This window comes from Cyanistes caeruleus, chromosome 5 (assembly GCF_971803275.1).
Source record: "Cyanistes caeruleus chromosome 5, bCyaCae1.hap1.1, whole genome shotgun sequence".
Classification (NCBI taxonomy): Eukaryota; Metazoa; Chordata; class Aves; order Passeriformes; family Paridae; genus Cyanistes; species Cyanistes caeruleus.
Window position 1 is genome coordinate 59460326 of NC_141705.1, and position 22152 is coordinate 59482477.

Genomic DNA, 22152 nt, shown 5'->3' on the forward strand with positions numbered 1-22152 from the left:
CACGGTTTCTTTTACCTGGTTTGAGCTTGCTGTAGTGCCGTGCTTCAGCATAGCTGGGGTGGGGGTGGTTAACCTGAGCATGGGGATGCATTTTTGCTTGTCCCTCCGAATAATTCACAAAGATAAATCCATCTTTCTCATCCAAGCTGAGCTGGTCTGACCAACGCCTGGAGTCATCGGAGCCGCTGTCTGCTGACCACGCTGCTGCCGCTCTGGCTGACGATGACCGAGGCCTGTGGCTGGTGCTGCTTGGTTGGCTCTGGCTCTCCTGCACTTTTGTGTCCTGCCCTATGCATGGATCGTCTGCCTCGGAGTCACTGCTGTCCTCTTCGTGGGCTTCCTGTCCTGGATTGGCACAACAGGGGACAAGGTGCAGTTAGTGAGCCTGGTTATGGCCTAAGCCTTTTCCTTATTCTGCTGCTGCACTGCCTGCAACCCAACAAGCACCAACACTGCTGAGAGAGGCACACTGCATGCAGGCATCTCAGAGCCTTTTCAGAGATTCAGCTCCTGCCAGGAATCACACCATTCATACTTTTTACACTTTTTTTCTGTTGCCAGAGAATGATACTCCTTAGCTGAAGCTATTTCCTACTGAGGAAGGCTATGATAGACAAAAGGAGCAAAAACTTCAGAAACACTCAAGCTGGCAAAACCTTTCAGCAAAACTTACACAAGTACGCACAGTCAGCAATGCTGAAACTCTGACTGAAAAATATGATGCAGACTCATTAACAACTGGACTTGTTAATGTGAAAAAGCAATTTCCAAAGACATTCATACTCCAAGTGACACTGAAAATAACCAAAAGCTGTATTTATATAGTAACTACTAATGATTATTACGAGATTAGGATCCAAATCCACATGATATCTTCAATATGACGAGGGCAAGAGAAAGATAAGATGGCTAAAAGAAACAATCATAAAGCACAGACCAAAATCTTCCAAGAGCAGAAATGGATCTCATTGCTTGTTCTGTTAAAGCTGTTCCATCAGTAGATTTAACTCGGCTGTTATGCTATAATTCCATTTCATACTAAAAATATCTAGCTTTTGAACAATCCACTGAGTGTGCCAACAGCAGAAACAAACACAGAGAGAAGTTCCACCTTCACAGAAGGAAAAACGCTACAACGGGCAACATTTTTCCTTACTTACAGTAATACTTCACTTGTAATATGAAACTACCTTAAGCAAGGTGGTGAACACAGAACTCAGATGCTCTGTTCATTGTGCCCACTGGATGTCTACTGCCTTCTGAGGTAAAATCTCCATCATTCCACTCTGCACTGCATAATTACAGGACTTCACCTACCTATAGCAAAGATCATATACAACAGGGAAACACCAAGCACTTGTCAGGAGACATACCTATTTGTGCTTCCTGACAGTCCTCTTGCATTTCCAGCATCTCCGCAGGTTCTGGAGCTGGTGTTTCTGGTACTTGCAAAAACTCCATCCGCCAGAACTGGAGAGAGAGGGGATAAGCAGAGTGGCACTTACTGAACTCTTGGCTTTTTCCTGAGCTACTTGCAGAATTAAAATGGCTTAGTAGAACTGTGTATTCACACTGGTAGCGTGCAAGGCAAGTCACATCTCCATACTAAATCCTGTTTTTAAGGACTAGAAGCTGTAAGAGGACATCTGTGTTCACACCTGAATACACTCCACACAGCTGTCTGACCAGCAGACTCTGGACAAGGCTGTGCACAAAAGTACTGAAAATTGAGTTAAGACAATTTGTAGCGATCAGAGATGACACTAAGTTTCCCTTTTCTTTCTAGGCAGCAAAATGAACTGTCTCAAGGTGTGTGAAACTAAAATGGTGAACCAAAACAACAGTCTCCAGGCATGAAAGCTGGTGACCAAAACAGAGCAGGAAGGAAAATGTATGCTCTGCTGACTATTGTTGGTTACCACATCCCAGAGGGGGCATCAAAAAGGAGGAAGAATTGTTCTGGTGAAACTCCCAAGTACTGAAGGATTGCTTTTGGTCCTGGCCAGGACACTGTGCTGGCTGTGGATAGGCACCACTTATCTAAATACTACTACAACCAAGGCATAAACTTTATTTTCCAGGCAGTGATTCCTGATACTTACCCGGACAACTCCATCCGAATGCCCTGTTACAATGACGTTCTGAGTGTCCCACTCATTCATCTCTGACACAAAACAACACATTATTTGCTGGCTTCGGCCAGTGAAGGTGTTTACACTTGCAGTAGGGCTGCCATTAATGCTCCACACATGGATGTAAGTGCCAGCACATGATACAATGTCTCCCTGCAAAGACAAATAACACCTAAAGATTTCAATACAAAGTTGCAGGTATTCTTCAGCAAAAATATAAGCTCATTCATAAGCCAAGTTGAAAGGCTGGCACTTTTCAGGGAGTTCTATTCAAGGGGAGTCTGGCCAGTTTAAGAAACCTTTAGGATTATATGCATATTTTTTAAAAAAAACTCTACCTAGAAAACCACACTTAGTAGTGACCTATTTGTTCTTTTACAGCACAGAATGAGCTGACCAATTCCTCCACTTTTCTTAGCATAACAACAGCCTATTTTTATCACTTTCAGTTTCCACAGACTGCTCATATTGACTCTGTTCTTTTTCACAAATATGTACCACCCTAAATTTAATTTTCTTCCTTATTAGGAACAGTCCAAACTAGTGCAGAGGGAAACAGCAGCTGCAGTCTGAAGCACTGGCAGCGCTACCACCAGACCAGCAGCAGCTAATAAACAGTGCCTCTTGCTGCCCCCTGCTTGCATTAGAGCCCACTCTTGTCTTATTTCAACCACTGCATCTGTTCCAGCTGCAACAGCGTCCATCCAGCCCTCATGGCCATGCATGGGAGATGGATAACTCACAGAACCACCAGGGACAGAAGCCTTTAGGCCATGTCTGTTTCCACCACAACTGAAACTGCATTTTCACCCAAGGTATCCCCTGCTTCCTTTAAATTCAGCTTAAGACAAGAGAAGCCAACCAAGGTCATGCATCAAAAGCTTGTCTTAGCTCCTGTGGTAAGTCTGGCAGCTCACTTGGAATGTCACACTAACTATACTGCTTCCAGCACTGTTAATAACCTCTTCTGAGCTCAAGCCACTCTGCATGGAATGCACCCACCCATGGCTCTGGACAAATGACACAAATTATTCCCTAAGCCAGTTGTTAATCAGTTTTCAGATGAATTATACAAGTTCTGCCAAATTAACAGGAGAGCCTAGTGGGTTGTTTTTTTTTTTTCCGTTGGTTTCATGATTTCCTTCTCTTGCTACTGTTCCCACTGCAGCCTGGTAGACAAAGTTTGGTTCTCACCGTTAATTCATTTATACAGAGTGCTGAAATTGGAGCCCTGTGCCCTCGGAGCTGTGTCAGGAAGGAGAGCTTGTTCAGATCCCAGATGATGCAGGTGCGATCCCGGGATCCACTCACAATTATGTGATAGGCCAGCGATGCCGTTAAGCATGTGACAGTGTCGGTGTGACCCAGCAGTGCCTGCAAAACACAAGTCAGGACCAAAAGTAGGTATCAAGAGAGACCACAAAAATTTCACATTAAATTTCACTCTTACCTGAAAGATTCAGATAATGTAACCAGAATATCCTATCAGAAGAGGCAGCCACCTTTTAAGTCTTCAGTTGATAACTATTTTCATAACTAAAAATGGTAAAAGTAGTATTTTTTTCAATTTAAAAAGAATTCTGACAAAACAAGGGTCTGATGTTAGATCCTTCTACTGAAGAAAACCCCATTCTCCATCAGTAGCCTGTTTATAAAGTCAGAAAGTGTTCCAGGCTGCACCTGAAATTACATTCTGAAAATAAAAGTTAATGACTCCTATGGCAACAGCTGATAACTAAGAGACAACAAAAGAGACAAGAAAGGGCTGCAAACAAAAAGGCAAAGTCAATTGGAAAAAACCAGGAGCATCTACTCACACTGGGCCCTTTTTTTACATTTTAGGCTTAATCTAACTATTGGGAAAAGAGTCTGAAATACAGCCAGATTACTGCACCTTACTCAGTTAAAATAAAACTTGCTGAATACAGAAAATGTATTCAAATACACTGCCCCAAAATTTAAGATACAATGTTTCATCTTGTAAAGCTTTTAAGTAAAACACTTTAAAAAAGGAGCTTTGGACAGCGGACTACTGCACAAGGGAAGTTATTAAATAATTCTCTAAATTGCTTTTCATAAATCTGAGGTAAAGACTTCCTCTTAAAAAAAAATGTCCCACTGTTGAGATGCCAATGGAACAGTGACACAACCTATAACAATGATACACAGCTGCTAGAATATTTTGACGAAGTTCTGGTTGGGTTTTTATGATTACATTTGATGGGTTTGGGTTTTTTTAGTAAACACACAAAACTTACTCTGCATTTAGCTGCAGCTGATGTTAAAGCATTGTTTTAGATTAAAAAGTACTGCAATTAAAGTAATTATTTTTTTTTTAAAAAGAGGAAAATTAACCTTTAAGGCAGCCTCCTTTCACTGTCTTTCCTGACACAGTTTTTAGATGGGGCTATTACACATAACACTACAGAGCAGATCATTTCTCAAATTGTAAAATTTTGTTAACATCATTACCAAATTCCTTTTCTCTCCAGAAAACTCCAGGTGATCCACTATTCTTAAAAACAATCCAATTTTAAAGATGCATTTTCCCCACTTTCAGTGCAGATTCCTATCTCAACTACTCCATTCTCCAGAGATCTGCTGGACTCATGGTTTCAAAGGTGAGCAACACTCATTACATAATTACTTTGATCTTATAACATTAATTTACATGAAAGGCAGTTTTATTGTATTTTACCTGTTTCAGTGTAAGGGCTTTAGCTTTTTCTTTGGAGACACCCATTTCCCACACACATACTGCTGTGCTTGTTCCTCCAGTGATAACTAGTTTGGGGTTGGGGCAAATGGCACACAGGATCTGACCCCATTCTGACAAGCATTCATAAACAATCACGGCCTAAAAATACAGAAATCAAAGAATCACTTGCAGAACTAGTACTTTGTAGAATAAAAAATAGAAGCCTGGCTGCCACGTTGCAGTCATTAAGCCACTAAGACCTGGTAAAAAACTACTATGAGTTAATGTTATTCTGACAGTGTTCTGATGAAGATCCTCAAGAGGAAGCAATAAAACTGATGCAGCAGAAGATTATTTCGTGCCCCTGTGAAATAAATGTCCATTGTTGTTCTTTTTCACCACTGAATACTGATTGCTGGAACAAATTTCAGATTACAAACCTTGTCTGACTCATAGGTACCCAGTCTGCAGCTGAGGTCTGCGTAGCCCCAGGCAAATGTTTTATTCCACGTGGGGGGGATGAGAACTTTGTTCTGTTCTACTGCCAGAATGCCTTTATCAGTACACACGATCTGCCCCACAGGCTCTTTGAGCTCTGAAAGAGAAGATGGAGTTATGTTTTATTGCTGGGAGAAACAAATACTATTGGATCCCTTTAAGTACCTGCTGCTCTGCCAGAGCAAGGTCTCTATAGTGGCTATTTATACATTCTTTGCTTCAGCTGCAGTGATGACAACTTTTGCTCCATTCCTAACAAATGCAGAGCCAAAAAAAGATTAGTGCTTTCTAATTTCCTGACTTAAGAGTCTTCTCTCTAAACCCTGCTATGCCCCATTTAATAGAATGTCCTTCTGTCTTTACAGGAGGGAGCCACAGAGTCCTTTACTCTCCTAGGAAAGAAATCCCTGTATACCATTTACCTGCCTCGCAGACAGTTAAGTTTTGTTCAGTCTGATGTCAGATAAGAAGTCAAAAACCATTTCTTTTGTCTCAGTGCAGCTACCAACACCACACTTTTCTCCCAATATTCTTTATATTTCTCAGCACTGTGATAAATAAACCTTTTGCTGTGAAAATCACAAAAACAGGGGCGATCACTGGCCCAGAAACAACATACTCTGAATGTTGTTTTTTAAATTAAAACTTACAAAGAGATGCTTGGGCTTCATTTAATCCCTCTATTTAAAAAAATGTCATATTAAACTGATACAGCTATGGTGTTTCCCAAGTTCCTTTACGATATAAGAACAATCATACAGCATTAGGACATTCTGAACTTGTACCTCTCACAAAACTATGGGCAGTAAGAATATTAGAAATAAGAAAAAGATGGACAAGTACCATCTTGCTGAAACTGAATGCTTGGGCAAAGAAACAGCAATAACTACTGTGGGTTTAAAGTTTACCTTTCACTGGGGCAAGAGATGGCCGCAGATTGTCCAAATGATGGAAAAAGATCTTGTCACCTGTGGAACCAGGGGGCACAGAGGTTCCCACAGCCTCTCCATTCAGACGGCTTCTAACACGCTTTGGTGGGTGGGGTTTTTTGAAGAGCTGAAATTCATCAAGAAACTAATGATCATCAAGAATTACAGGTTTACAAGGGCTTTACAAGCTTAAAAAGATCATAACTACTTCTAGTATTCCTTCTAAAAATTCTGCAGGTCAGTTACTTTACTGCTCTCAGTATTCAGTAATAACTCATGGTAAACATTTCAAAGACCTTCAGCAAACAATATGAAAACCAACAAGGAGCAAAATTGCTCTGCCCCCTCAGGCTGTGGCATCTCAGTACCCTCATGGAGTCTGGGAGAGCCCTCTGCCAAACACACCACCAGCTCTGCAATGTTTTGCATCACAACTTTTTAAAATACAAACCCAAATTGCCAGGCACAATACTAGTGGAAGAGATAAAGAAGATGCGTGTTACATCATGCAGGAAAGGAGTGCAAAAATGCACAGCAGCTGTGTCACTGAGAGAGCCTGCCCTGTATTCTCCATGGAAAATAACAGAGGGGAACAGCAAAACTCTACACAAAAATGTGCTCTAAGAGCACTCACCACCAACAAAGCCTTAAGGAAGTTTTGAGTTTCCCAAGTTTATTGCAGTCTATTTCCTCTAGCAAAGCATCATGCAATTCCTGGTAGATTTCACCACAGGTTTGTACCTAACTGGCATCTGAAGATTCAGGCAGAGGTCTGGACTCAGCTGCAGTGTTCTTCTATTGCCCTGCCCTCTGCCCCAGTCCCTGTCTGTCCATCTGGCTTTAGCTGGGCCATGTCTTATCATCATCACAACACAGGGATTGGTTATTACATAAGAGGAAAAAACTCTACAGCCACTATGTAATTAGATTATTGAGAGAGAGCAAGGAAGGGAAAGGAGAAAAGCCACAGAAGACAGATGAGCAATTCTTAGCCTTCCTTCCAAGCAATGAAAGACAGGTCTAAGTGTGTTGCCACAAGAAGTATGCTGTGGCTGTCCTGAAACATTTTGTGCTGAGCTGAGTTGAGAGTTTCCAATGCATGGCTTGAGTTCTCAGCAAATTGCTGATGTCTGTGGCTTCCACCAGATCTAGGATTGGAAATACTCACCACCAATGACATCTAAGATTTTCACTGAATAGCAAAAAACTCCAAAGAAATGCCCAATAAAAAACCCAAATAAAAACAACCAACACTGAGACCCCCACCAAACCTGAACCCCTATATTTAATATTACATTGAATTATTTAATATAGTTTCTTGAAGAGAACACAAACTTTAAAAGTGCACCAAAAATGGGTCTTTTTAGCTCTTTAACTACAGCCATCCTAAAAGAGTGAATCACCCATGAGACTGGGGTAAAAAAAAGGAGCAGAAGTTATTATAGAAATTATTTTATTCCAGTGCAACTTCAAATACTCTAGCACTAGGCTTTACATTGAAGTCGCATTTTCACTCCTATGACTTTGCAGCAGGAACACACTTCCCTTTTTTTATGCTGATTTTTAGAGCTGAGCCATAGTTCAAGTTGAGCCTTTATTTTAAGGAGGTAAAGGGGAAAAAAGACATTTCTAATCACACAAGCAAAGCTCAAAACTGATGTTTGTGTAATTTATGATGGAAATATATATGATTTCATAGCATTGGAAGAATATTTATGAATAAATACTCCCAAGAAGTTTCACTCGTAAAACACCTTCTTGTTTTATACTAACACATTTCAGTTTGAGTGTTAACTGGAAAATAAGAATTCTACGAAGGGTATACCTGCTTTGGTATCTGTCCAAAGTTATTAATGAATCCTATGGTAGCTGTCTCCTTTAATGGATCATTGATGTTATATATGTCCACTTGTCCCTCATAGAAGAGATGGTGAAAGACATTTACAGCTTCTACTGCAGCAGGACCTTGCTGTTTATAGCCGAAGATCAAGTCAATCCACTCATGCAGGTGAGCACTAACAAAGTCACATTCCAGAGCCTGAAATTCAGAAGACATGCATTAAAATGAGACAAATTGCTCATTGGTTCAGTTTACTACACTTCGCACAAGGAAAAATGCAGAACATGATTTGACATATTTTTGTTCCGTTTTGATAAAGCTTTTCATTGATGCAAGTCTTGCCTCAAAGTATTCTGTAGCCAAAAAGGAAGGGGAGGGAAATGCTCATTCTACAGACCTTGTAGACCTGATTCTTGGCAAGAATCAGACATCAACCCTGAATTCACAAACCGGCCTGTGACTGCACAAATTGATCTTAGATTAATCTGCAGTGTAAAGTCCCAACAGACATTTTCTACTGTCACCATTAAAATTCAAATTACCTCCCGATGGACTCTGATAAACTCACGAGGATCTCCTTTTGCCCACGGAGGGAGTATTACATCACCAAGTTTAGTGCCATTTTGTTTACAACCTAATAAAAAACAAAAATAATGAAAAAATTTGGACAGAAGCACTGAAACTGAACTCCAACAACAAAGATGAAAGAAAAGTGAAAAACAAAAAGCAATTTCTAATATCTTGTATGTATAAAAGAAGTCACTTCAGTCTTTCCTTTAAAAAGCTATCTTCGTTTTAAATGTCAGGCAATAAAACATGAAAAATTCTGCCTCATTTATGTTCATACAAGATTGCTTTCAGCAGAAAGAATCCAAATACTCCTTACTAAGGCTTCTGAAGAGGAAGACAGCATCATGTCATAGAATGAAATGGTCATTTTACTCCTGAGAATAGCCTGTACTCCTGTGATGTGTAGCCAAATACTCATTTCCTAGCAGTGCAGAGCTAACTGGTATCCTCTGCAAGCTCTATGCCCAAGGTTACTTGTAATTCCCCACATGTGCACATGGCCTGGGCACAACACATCCACCCTACTCTGGACAGTCCCCTTCTCACTCTGGACATAAAATAGTGGCATGTTGTGATCATCAAAAATATATTTAGTAAAACTCTTCAGTTATATTCTTGTTCTGTCACTTGTCAAGAAACAATTCCATACTTCCTATTAACTCAGAGGAACACCAACAAATTTCCAACTATACAGGGATACACAAAAAATAAGGGCAATGCTTCAACAGAAACATTACTCGCATCACTAAACTTCCAAGTATTTTTTTCTTTTTGCCTGGAAGGAAGGGGAGCAGGATTGCTACAAATTACCACAATCAAAAGTATCTCAGTGTTTGACAATTGTTCCTAAAAAAACATTTTCTACTGTTGGTTCAAACGCTCAGTGAAGGATTTCCTATGGTTGCAGTTCAAAATTATCAGATTCAAAGATAAGTGGACAAGAGCTCAACATTTTTCAGTAATATCCATATTCTTCTGTGTAAAATGCAGCTGGGAGAGGTTTTGCAGGATGTTCTCTGGGTTTAGCTTTTCTTTTTTTGCAAGGTTGTGCTTCCAACCTCTTACAATGGATTTTGAATAAAGGCTTTGAGGCCAGTAAAACCTATGATTTGATTAATCTTTATTATTGCTATAAGATTCACAGCACAGATCTCAGAATATAAGAGCTTAATGCCACTGTTAAGAGTGTAATATAATAAGTAACATGCATCTCCAGCAAACAGGTCTCCTACATGACTCCTGTTCAATAATCACTGTTACAAAAGCTGACAATTCAAAAAATCTTTAGTAATATTTTCAAACGAAGTTCTAAAAGTGAAGATTTGTCAAACAGATTTTGAGAAGCTTAAAAAAATAAACAACTAAGATGGCAAGCACCATAGAGGAATATGTTACATGGAGAAAAATGCAAAGCAGAGAGACTTCAAGGAAAATATTTTGAACTGGTAGAAAGCCCAAAATTGACAAAAAAACCACCACTCCAAACAAAAATACTTTCAGGGACTGATTTTGCATTTCTCACGAGACACTTTGTATTAACTGCTTAAAATGAACACTCACTGCTTGAGAAAACACCTGAAGTCTGTCTGGCTGTTCTCCCACCCACAGCGCTGCTATCAGGCTCTTACTCCTTACCTAGGTCAAAATTGTTGGAATTGAGCAGGAACTCGGGGAGGTAGAAGAACTCTGGGATGAGCTCCTTCACATCTGCCATGTTGTGCTTGGAGGCGGAGAACCAGGCCTCGCGCACGCTGTGGAACATGCGGTCAGCCAGGTCAAAGTGACCGCCCTGCCGGCCAGAGAGAGGAGCACATCAGTGTAACAGCATCCCTCAGTATGCCAGGCTTTGCCAGGAAGGCAAATTAGAACATCCTCTGACAAATGAAGGCACTAGAACATAGCACATTTCTTTCTCTAACACAACCCAACTAATCAGCTGCCTTACTTTCAGGTACATGATAACAGAAAATACAGATACACATATTAAGAACTTTAAGAAAAGAGTCTTCTGTCTGATTTCAAGTCTAGTCTCTTTCAGAGAAACAGCAAAATACTTTTCACTAAAAAAACTTGTTTCGGTTTTTGTCTGCTGATACTTTGTTTTGCGTACATTCAGAAAAATGGTCAAAATACAAGGGGAAGAAAAAAAAGGTGAATTCCATCACATCTTTTAAAAAGAGACATCAAAAACCTGCCAGGCAACAAGAACTCTGCTAAAAGGTGTTTCTTCTATGATATTTGCTGAAAACAAAGCTGACTGATCTTATTTCCCAGTGATGTCTGAAATACACAGCAGACAAGAAACTCGAAGTGAGGTGATGTATTTTTTACCTGTAACCTTAAGAAGATCTGAGTAAAAGGCTCCATCCGGACAAGATAGGAAGCCACAATCATGGCTGAGGAATAATGGGTCCCATAGTGATAAGCTGGGGTTTCCCCTGCAGATCAAAAATTATACACATAGGAGAAATAAAGTAGTTAGGTGACAGAATCAGTACTAATGGAAAAAAAAAATAAATTAACACTGCGTTTTAAAGTAATTACTCTGTGGCCTTGGACACATTCAAAATTGGAATTTTTAATTTTCATTCTCAGATGTCTGAAAGCTTCATGTTTTGTCACTTGAGTTTGGGTTGCAGTGCAGTAGCCCTAATTCAACAGGGTTCTGCAAAACATTACTGATTGATTACTAATTTTTTACTTTAACTAATTGAAATGTTGCAGTGCAACTACCGTGATTTCTGCTGAAGAAACATTTTTTGAAAGATTTTTTTTTTTTTTAATTTTTGGTCTTATTTTTTACTGTGGATTTAAAATCTTGGGCAGAAATATGTATCAGAACTGTTGCCTACAGAATTTGTACAGCTTTCACTTTCTTAATTTCCTGGCAAAATGTCTGCATAAGAACACTTAGAAAATACTTATTTGTTTCTAGAAATGAATGTCTTCATTTCTAGACATTTCTGTCCTCCTACTGCTGTTTGACACAGAACAGCACTGCAGTAGTTAAACAGGCTGCTATCTTCAATGAAAGCACACAAGAAAACTTGTCTTGCCAAACATGAAAGTTTTATTTTCAATATATAAGGAATCTCTAAAATCATGAATAGATAACTTAATTGCATCTCATTCTGAAGCTTCTTTAGCTAAGCTGTTTCCTTAGTCAAAAAAACACACTTTAAGTTTAGAAAAGAAAAAGCTGGAATGCTGTTAATGCAGAAGCATTTGCATTCATTGTACTACTAATTTTTATGCAGCAGCAATTAAACTGTATTAGCAGACACAGCTGGTTGTGTGCCTCATGTACCTGCCCATTCCAGTCTTTAGAAAATGTTAAACTCATCTAAATGTGCAACTGTTCTGTCTTTGTTTTTACATACAAACAAAGCTGTCATTTAGATTTAAAGCAAACAACACAGAAAGAAAGCCAATATTTGTTCTAATTTAGTCTTTGTTGGACAGTCACTAAAAAACCATGGAGTTCTGCACATCCATATCCAGATCTCTTTACCCACATTATAAAAAAATCTATGAGTTCCTCCCATGATGACAGGCACATGTTCCTCTGCTCTTTGTGCAGGCTGGATTATTACTTACCATTGGGATCTTCCCAATCCTTGTATCGCTTCTTGTACTGGGCTAACCTGTCCTCTGTTTGAGCTCCCATGGGCTTGGCCAGGTTTCTGAATGTTTTGGGATTTGTAAGATCCAGCTCCTTTAAAAATAAAACAGACAACAATTTTATAAAACCAAACCACATCCTTTCAACACTGCTGATTACCACAGTTAACACCACCTACCTCCTAAGGCTGTTATCCCTGCTTTCTACACAGCAAGTGCAGTGTTGGATATGCTTAAAGCAGTCCTTCAGTATGATCCAAGAGAGCCAACATGCTTTATTTTAAATCACATCTGGGCTCTGCATAACTTATGCCCTGCTCTTCTTATCCTGTCCCCAATTCCCCATAATTTTTTCACAAATACTCAACAAGCCCCCTAACAATATTTTATGTAATGGTCGGGTTGGTGGCAATGGCTGTCCACAAAAACATTAATAGGATGTTTCTCCTTTTTCAAAAGCAAATTCTTTCACTCTGGGGCCAGATTTCATAGTAGCTCCTACCACAATCTTATGGACGAGGAGGATAACATACTTTGGATACTCAGTTTAAAGCTAATGCAGACATTTATAGGAACTGCTGCAAGGCAGAGGGGAAAATGTCTCTCTCTGGATCCCAGCCCTCACCTGCGCACAGACCAACAACATCTGTAAAATCAGCACAGCCAGGATTCTCTAATACCCTGCCTGTTGAGAAGTGGGAGAAACAAAATAGAAACCTCCAACTTATAAGAGATTACTAACAAGGCTGACAAGATGTTTTATTTACCTCTGAGTCATAGTCTGCGAGGATCCAGGGAAAGACAGGGTACTGCATGAGGTCATTATAGGATCTGCCAGCCAGAGTGTTTAAGTGCATCAGGTACTGGAAGTTACTGATTTCTCCTCTCTTAAGAAATACAGATAACAGCACAGTAAAGTTTTCTCTTTACAACAATCAAATGTCAACCTGCCAGTCTGTCAATGTGCAGCCCACCCCAAACACAGAAACTTACTTCAATATTGCAATGCTCCCTCTACTTTTACTACAGCCCTCCTCCCGCATTTTCAACAGTAGAACCATTTCCTATTTCATGATGATATCATGAAATACTAAAAATTAAATGCTGAGATACACTTCCTATAACAGTATGTTCCACCTGTTAGAATAAGAGGATGCAACTTATGTGTACTCATTATTTATGTATCACTACAAAATGTGGACTTTAACACAAAAAATAACCCAACATTTTCATACTTACTTCCCATCTTTGAGTAACAGATTTTTCTCCCACTAAAGTGCTAAGCAAGCCAGACCTAGCGGGAAGAAGAAAGTGAATTTTTTTGACTTTGCAGTAAGAGGTGGGTTACATCTTCACAAGACAATCCTAAATCTCAAGATTAAAAGTTATAAATCACAACAATTAGAAGAACATGTCTCTGATCCTTTTTGTTTTAGCAGTACCTTTTTTTAGAACTCTAAACACACACTGTAAAAATTATGCAAGTTAATTATGCAATTCAGATCAAGTGGTGGCTGATGAGTAAAATATTTTTAACGACTTGTATAAATCTGATGGCTTCAGCACTCTAATTCCTTTCAGAATGTATCTGTATACTTATAACGTTAATTCTTATACTCTCCAGATAATCCTGACATCAATGTAAGCATAATTTACTGGAAACTGAGGAGCCATGGAGGTTGTGAGGAACAGAACCACTTACCCTTGCTCTACGCTGGTGTTTGGTCTCTGCCCAGACACCGACTCTGAGCTGTCGGTCAGAGATGGCACCACAGCCAAAAACCTGCAGCAGCAGTTAAAACTTATGGTTAGTGTTTCTGCCCTCAGGATGTCATCACCTGAGAAGCAGCATGCATTCAGTACAGTTACAAACTTCCTCTTGAGCAGCTCCACAACATCTCTAACAAAATCGCAGGAGCCTCTTCTCACTGAAGGCATGTAGTGCCTTCTAGTGGCTCGCTTCTGCAGCAGTAAGGTGCCAGCAGGCACCAAAAAAGCCTCCACACAAGTATTTGCAAACATTCATGTTAAATGTTCTAAATTATTTTACAGTACCTTTGATAAACTTTGTTTCTAACCCCTTTCTGGAAAGCTAGAAGATAGTTCCGCCCATCTCCTGAGAAAACTTCAATTGCAATTGGCTGAAAACAAAGAGGACAAACCCATGTCAACGCCAACTTATTTTCTTGTCACTCTGAAGGTCAGGCACAGACCAGTTTAGTCATACTACATGTGGCACCAAATTACGGTGAAGCAGACTTTGCTTACTGGAACCAAATGTTTTATTTTTGGACCACTGACATTGACTAACATACCCAATGAACTAAACCCGGGTTAGTTCCAACAAGGATGCCCAGCCTAAATGCTTCAATTTCAACAGAGTCAATAGCTTCACTTTCCAAGTACTCATCAGTTATGTACTGATTTTCACTTTTAAAAATTGTATTGTCAAAACATTCCAAATATGCCTCCCCCTATCCAAATATGGTGTCCAAGTTACCTGCAAAAGGTACCTCCTTTTATGCACTTCCTTGATATCTTCATATGCGAAAATGCTGCAAGTCCTTTTGAGTTGACTTGGACCCTGCCTTGCTCCCCTAGGTATGATTGGCTCATGCATCCTGTAAAGGAACATGAACAGGCAAGTGAGAAGTGACTAAAAAGAAGAGAAATTAAAAGAATTTTTCAGTTAATTCATATGAGAGTCCAGTTACAAAACCAGCTGATTTTCACAATATACTATACTACAAATTGCATAGCACCTGAGGTCTTCCTGCATCTTCCATTATCTTGGAGTTGACTCCTCAAAAACCTCATTGAATACTTCTTGTTCAGCTTCTAAGGATCAAGGAAAATCTCTATGAATGTACTCACTTTGGAGGCAGTGTCTCAATGTCCCGTATCTCCCTGGTGGCTGTCATGGTGAACCCATCAATGACATAGAAGTGCTCTTTCCCAAAGAGAAGCAGCCCCTCGCTGGTGTCAAGGCCCTGAACCCGAGCACAGCGGTACATGTGCTGGATCTGTGAGGAAAAGCAGATGCTTAGGGAAAGCAGGTTAAGGAGCACAGGCTCAGACCACTGCTTTGTTAGAACAAGTACCAGACACTGCCTTATGACTTGTACGTACAGCAAAAATCCTATCAGTCTCTCCTTTAATCAAACCTAATGCCAGTGACTAGTGACTGGAGAGGAGGTTGGATAAAGCCTCATTGGTATGATATAAATTTATCTATTTACCAGTCTATCCACTTGCACTACGCTACCTGAACATATTTTAGAACCTGCAGTCTACTCAACCATAATCACGCTATTTAATGGTATACATCAGATGAACAAAGTCTGAAATACCAAATAAACAGCATGGTAAATCAACACTGATCTTGAGGATAAAATACTATCAAGGTTTCCTAGTCTAATGAAGGCAACAATTAATTAGGAACAGTGTGACAAGTTCAGCACTTATATTTTCAATGTTTATTTTCTATCATGATCATTACACTGACAAGACAATAAACTAAGCATGGGATAGCTCATAGCCTTCATTTCAGGACAAATGAATTTTTCCTTTGCAGGCAGAAGGCAAAAAAGACCCAAACAAAACAAAGAAAATGTTTCCAGTACAGTATTTTTATGGTTAGACACACAAAGTACATGTTTTAAGGAAGACAATGATGAAATATACAGATCAAGGAAGGTATACAGGACATTTATTCATGCTTGGGACACATAATGAAGAAATTCCAACGCATTAAGTTCTTAGTGTGTTTGAAATATGCAGTACCTTCTCTCCTTCTTCAAGAAGTCGAAGCAAAGTTGTATTGTCAGTCTTCTCCTCCTCATCAATTGAACTCCCCTCAACAATTTGATCCTGTGACTGGTCCTGGCTCTCATCATCTCCTCCATCAGGAGCAGAGCGAGATCGTTTCAGGGGAGGCTTCACTAGGCCTAGGAAAGAACAGAGACAGATAAATAAAATCCTGAGACATACAAAATTAACTAAAAAACTATCAGCTTTCAAATTACTGACCCAATGCTAAGAGAGACAAACAAGAGTCCTGCAGGACTTTTGCTTTTCTTAATGCAAATACATGAGAAGATGACAAACCAAACCATCTAACCTTTGACTCTTGCAATAGTGTCCTCCCCGTGCTCTGGCTCCTGCTGAGTTGTTTCACCCACGGTGTTCTCTTCTATGGCGTCCTGGAAGACCGTGGGGTTTCCGGAAGCCAGGCGCATGTAGTACTCCTTACTGTCATAACTGATGGCTCTCCGGTAGCGAGCGGGTTTCTTGGGAATAATGGAAGAAATCCCTTGGTCAGCCAACTCCTCACTCAGCCCTTCAGACAAGGTGTTTCAGGAACAGGGTGTGCAGCACAGTGCATGCCCATAGAGTGTTTTGTGCGTGCTCATACACCAACACAGACAGGAACAGAGACTCTTCAGGAGATCTGATCTGTTGGCTAATTTGCAAGAAGCTACAGAGACACTCAAGCAATAATGGGGTTGCAGAAAAGCCTGCAGATAAAACTACAACATGGGGAATAAGTGTAGCCAGTTATGAACTGTCATAAAAGGCTGTGATTTTTGTGCTTAAGACTGATTGCTCAGAAGGCCATTTTATGATCTTTTTACTCCCTACCAACATATGCAGTTTATTTGTTAGCCAACTGACTTCTTTGTTAGGCAGTAATTTGAATAAAAAATTGCCTCAAGAAGATACAGTGATGTGGAAGCTGGTATGAACAAAAAACACCCAGGGATTTGCTTTAAGACTCAAAAATTCTTCACTAATTCAGTTGCCTCTTTTTAGTAAAGTTTCTGATGGCTTACAGGTAGTAGACTGGCATGAGAATATGCATGTCCCTGAAGTAATTATTTGAGAATTGTTTGTACCTTTGTGTGGTGTTTTTTGGTCTTTTCTTTTGGTGGGGGGTGGGGGGTGTGCTTTGTTGAGCGTTTGTTGTTTTAGTTTGGGGATTTTTTGTGCGTATGGTCTGTCCTTCCTCTTTGTCTGTCCCAACCCCCATCACAGAATGTGATTACACAGAATGTAAGAATGTAATTCTTACATTCCCTACTTAATTAAGGAAGAAACATTCAGAGCAGAAATCAAACTAGCTTTATTAAAAGTTGATGTTGGGGATGACAAAGATACTAAGATCAACAACACAGAAATTTATTATTCAGGTCAAATTGGCTGCCCCCAAAATCAAAAATTCAAGGCACTGTAATTTAATTTGCTCACTTATGTTTAACCAAGTCTTCACTCGTTATCAGTACAAAATTGCCACTTAAACAATGGCTAAAACATTTGTGGAAACAACTTATATAAAACTTATAAAGAGAAATCCTTTATAGCACTGCTAAGGTGAAGAAAGGAAAACAGTAACAGTTTATATTAAATATTCTGTATAATAGAATTACTTGCACTTACATGAATTAGTTTATTGTTGAAGGTAATTCAAAATGAGTGAATGCACATTACACACTGTACTTAGTGATGGGCAAGACTGTGACTCTAACAGAGAAAGGCATAATACTGAAATGCTTGCAGAGAAGCCACTTCCAAGAGTGTCTGTTCTTTTCAAGACAGGATTCATATTTTTTAAGCAAATGTGTGCTTTTTATTAATAGCAAAACATAGAAGAGTCAGCTAAGACAAAATTAATATGGGCTTTAACAAAAGTCGGCCTTTAAAGCCCATTATGGCCAAAAAGGAGAAAAAACACTCCCCAGATCCTTTCTTAGAAGGAAATACTTTCCCAGAAAGTGCTTCCAAGTGATGTGTTGCCCATTACTAAACGTGTTCCACTGACCAATAGTTTCAGGTCCCAAAGCCACGACACTCCACACAGTGAAAACGGTAGCACAGCGCAACACAGCCTGTTAGTGTGCAGCAAAGAAAGGGAAGGTCTACAGAAAGTTTTATTAGGTGAAGGTTGAGGACAGCATAGTAACGTCATCTAATGTAATTATTGAAAAAATCCTTAGGTCTGGAATTATTTGCTGAAAGAGGAAGTTGAAAGCCAAACCTAGAAGCCTTGTTAAGACTGCCTAACATGCAGGAGAAGTTGTATTTATTTTACATTCTTTTGGTCAGTGTACTTGTTTCTTTACCTTTTGAGGAATGGTATCATCAGATGTCTCAGGAAGTCTGCTTGAGAAGTCAGACTGGAAACAGGGCATCAATTACATAAGCATCAGAGAAAGAACACTTTTGAGAAGAATGTATGATGGCATGTTCTCTACTTCATGTGAGTTAGACTGTCACTACAGCTACAATGTGTCAGAACACAAGCAGACAAAAATATCTAATAGCTTGAAATTGACTGACATCTATGTTTTCTTTGCTTTTTTTAAAGTACTTTGACACTCAAGCATAATTTGGGGGAAAAGAATCCTGCATGCATACACGCATGCCTAAAAACATGTAATAAAGACTGCTTCATTTATTGAAAACAGTGCTCCAAAATTAACAGGAACTAACTGCTAAGCTTTCAAAGGCCACACACATTTCTTCTACACAGCTCAACTTTGTCTTCATGGATCGATGGAAGTACATTTCCCAAGCGCACCCAAACCAAGGCCTGTAGCCTTTTTTTCTTTTTATTTTTGATCACTGTTTTCCACATTATCTAGATGAGGGCCAAGAAGCCAGACTGAACCTCACACAGTTACGGTACTTTCAGCCTCTGGAGCCTTGTGAAGATGCCTGTTCTGTTTGCTGGCAGCATCTCACCACACCTCACCTTATGTTGCAATCTCCTCAAGCTTGCTTGGTTTTGAGCCAAGTGATTCAGGCCCTTCCCTAAATATATCATGAGGAAATGAGGAACAACTGGAATTTACCAACCATTTAGGACAGAGAGAATGTCATACCAGCAGAGTAAAACACATTTTTTAAGAAAAAGCTATCAAAAAAAAAAAAAAGGAGCATTTTGCAACAGAGTCTATAATAACCCATCCTGAACACTTACCAGCAAGTTTGTTTCCTGCTCAGCCTCAGGCATGTAGGGATACTGAGTATAAAACATGTCATTCCGCACCATCTTTTTCCTCATTCTGCAGGGACCCTCAGTCATCTCCAGCATCCACTTGTCCAGGTGGGATCCGATGGGGGGCCCCCACAGCCCTCGCTCTCGCAGTAACTCGTACTCAATTTGAGACCACTCCTCAGTCACGTATTTCAATGCGTTCTGCTGACGCTGAACACAAAGACATTTAAAAATGAATGGAATTGGGAAAATTATTTTAATAATGAAACCAGAAATTGTTTTGGAGAATTTTCTGTCCTTACTTGCACAGGAGACAGAAGTTAGATGAAGCAAAGATTGGTGGTTTTTTTTTTAACAAATTGCTTTGAATGACCTGCTTCTTTCAGAAGTTATTTCTTAAGATTTATAGCACGTAGCTCAGCAACCAGTTTGAACCAAATGTCTCTGGAAATGTGTGGCAGACACCACAGGGTGGAACAATTTCATTCTGAAAGGCATAGATCAGCCACTTTCTATCACTGCATGATACTGTAAGATTTTCTTTGTTACAGTGAAAGTAGCATTTTGACACAATGTTTCTCTACATTTCCTCTCAGTTTTTCTACAATGCTTTGGAAAGACAGTGTATTTCCCATCTCTTTTTGTTCTCTGCTTTGTTTTTTACACTTCTAAGGAATTTAAGCTTCTTAAAAAAAAATTCACATTTAACATGTGATATTGGTACAAGAATTTTCATCTACTATCAGATCAAAGTGAATTTCCTCATTTGTTTATTTGATTGTATCTAAAAAACTATTAAAAATAACAACTGCATGTAAACATCCAAGCATTTCACCTATGAGAACCCAATATTTCACAAGCCTCATACTGAGAAATGGCATTGGTACAACCTAACAGGCCAAAAGTATTAGTGTCAGGTAATTAACGCTGCAAGCCATCCATACCTCCTGGTATTCTTTGTACTGCATATCTACCAGGTCCCGAACCACAGCAATGTGAGTGAACATCCACTGGGAAATTTCCTAAGACAAAAACAAGGTGACAGACAGAATAACGTTTTATAAACAAGAGTTTGTTTGAATGAAAAGTCTATGAATACATCACCTTGCTAAAGTTGATCACAAAGAATAGCTCCTTAAAATAAACATTCAGAACATTCCCAAACAGCCAAAGATTGGCATTGAGAAAGACTACTTTTCCCTTCTTCCTTTTAAGAAATATTTTGTGGATGGTGCCTAGTTTGCTGGAAATCCTCAAGACACCCATCCCTCCTCACTTTGTCCCATGGTATCTCTGTTTTCACTTATTGCTTCCTCTCCTGATACAACCAGGAACAGTTCCTGTCAGCTCCATTTGTTAAGGTCTTCCCTTTCACTGTATGCCTGCTCACCAGGAAAAGAACTGAGAACACTGAGAATTCATTAATTTCTCAAAGTCACTGACTAATTTTCAGCTCAGAAAGAGAACTAGCAACATATTTTTCCACAAAACTTTCAAACCCCTCTTTCCATCTTGAGGGCAGGATGGAAAAAAAGTTCAACATTTGCATCACAGCTTCCACTGCAGTGCAGCATTGCAAACTGAACTTAAGACCCAGACCACCACAGTCATGAACCAGAAGTAGCTGAGCAGTCTCACCAACAGTGAAGGGCTAACTCTTAGCTTAATGTTACAGATATGCCGATGGACCTATTAAATTAGGACAACAGAAACAAGATGCCCAGCCTGGATAGTCAAAAAAGGGAAAGAAAACCAAGAACAAGATGTTATTTCACACTCTGCAAGATTCCCCACCTTGGGATGTTTATCACAAATCCTGAACATAAATTGCTGGATTTTAAACTGCATGTTATTACTTGATAGAAATTACCTGTGTAGAGAGATTGTGTTTACTCAGCCCACTCTCCTTACGGTTTCTCCTGGAACCAGTCAGTTTAGAGAGGCCAAACCCACTGCTGACTCGTGAAAGTTTGGACTGTGTGGTTGGAACCAAAGCCTCTCCTCTACTGATGCATTTTTTCTCATGAGCTGAAAAACAAAGGGTTGGGAGCATTTTTTAGCGGTTTTTTTTTTCCCTCCTCTCCCATTACACTCATTTTTTTAGATAGAATGATCTTTTCTGTTGCTTCAAAAAGGTGTAGCTCTACTCAAACTATTTCTGCAAATATACTGGCCATCAGGAAGATATTGGAGAAACATCAGCAACATAGGTGAACAAATATCACCCATGAACACAGAAAACAGAGACTGCAAAAACAAGTATTCCAGGTTTCCAAGTATGTTTTCTGTACATCCAGATTAACCTCAATTACTTCTGAATTGTGAAATCATCAAATGAGGCACATCTATGGAATCGTAATTTCTGCTATCTAAACTCCTGCTAATACAGTCAAGCATCAGTTGATCCTTATTACATGGATGCAGAGCTAACTTGTCTGTAACTTGTCCACCAGGATTTCAGGTCCTTTTCCTGCAGAACTGCTCCCTATGCTAAACAGATTTCCCAGCCAAGAATTAGTCACAGCATCACTGCTGCTAGAGAACGACTGCTCAGCCACTCATTTCCCATCTCATCACCAGACCAAGAGTTTGCAGGCTACATCCAGATGTGTTCAAGAGGATCCCCCTCCCTGCCTGAGACATCTAATCCTGGGAATGGTAACACAGGTCACCCCAATCCGAGGGTTCACGGGGAGGAGCACAGTGCCTCTACCACTGTAATCCACAGTATGCTATTTGCTGTCTCACAGGGGGCCCTGTGCACTGGAATGTCAGAATATCCTGTTTATGGTCCAGTTTCTGAAGAATTCTATGTCACACATTGCCAGTTTATAGAGAATTTACAGCCACAAAAAAGTTAAGCCTGT

At 39.7% G+C, this 22152-nt stretch overlaps 1 protein-coding gene across 26 annotated transcripts in view; it reads right to left on the bottom strand.

Annotated features, from left to right (window-relative positions):
• WDFY3 (WD repeat and FYVE domain containing 3) overlaps positions 1 to 22152 on the bottom strand; it is a 157489-nt gene that overhangs the window by 4916 nt on the left and 130421 nt on the right. For 16 of the 26 annotated variants that reach the window (XM_086889634.1, XM_086889629.1, XM_086889640.1 and 13 more), the window contains 24 exons: positions 21156 to 21313; positions 20230 to 20307; positions 19268 to 19495; positions 18408 to 18461; positions 16409 to 16577; positions 16072 to 16235; positions 15163 to 15311; positions 14789 to 14909; positions 14344 to 14429; positions 13991 to 14071; positions 13528 to 13582; positions 13056 to 13175; positions 12265 to 12382; positions 10999 to 11105; positions 10303 to 10456; positions 8640 to 8731; positions 8083 to 8295; positions 6237 to 6384; positions 5271 to 5425; positions 4831 to 4989; positions 3327 to 3506; positions 2103 to 2285; positions 1374 to 1470; positions 16 to 345 (listed from right to left, as the gene is read on the bottom strand). In XM_086889634.1, the coding sequence (XP_086745760.1) occupies positions 16 to 345; positions 1374 to 1470; positions 2103 to 2285; positions 3327 to 3506; positions 4831 to 4989; positions 5271 to 5425; positions 6237 to 6384; positions 8083 to 8295; positions 8640 to 8731; positions 10303 to 10456; positions 10999 to 11105; positions 12265 to 12382; positions 13056 to 13175; positions 13528 to 13582; positions 13991 to 14071; positions 14344 to 14429; positions 14789 to 14909; positions 15163 to 15311; positions 16072 to 16235; positions 16409 to 16577; positions 18408 to 18461; positions 19268 to 19495; positions 20230 to 20307; positions 21156 to 21313 (3399 nt within the window). The remainder of the gene's footprint in view (positions 1 to 15; positions 346 to 1373; positions 1471 to 2102; positions 2286 to 3326; positions 3507 to 4830; positions 4990 to 5270; positions 5426 to 6236; positions 6385 to 8082; positions 8296 to 8639; positions 8732 to 10302; positions 10457 to 10998; positions 11106 to 12264; positions 12383 to 13055; positions 13176 to 13527; positions 13583 to 13990; positions 14072 to 14343; positions 14430 to 14788; positions 14910 to 15162; positions 15312 to 16071; positions 16236 to 16408; positions 16578 to 18407; positions 18462 to 19267; positions 19496 to 20229; positions 20308 to 21155; positions 21314 to 22152) is intronic. The other 10 variants (XM_086889639.1, XM_086889636.1, XM_086889641.1 and 7 more) reach the window with 1 other exon arrangement.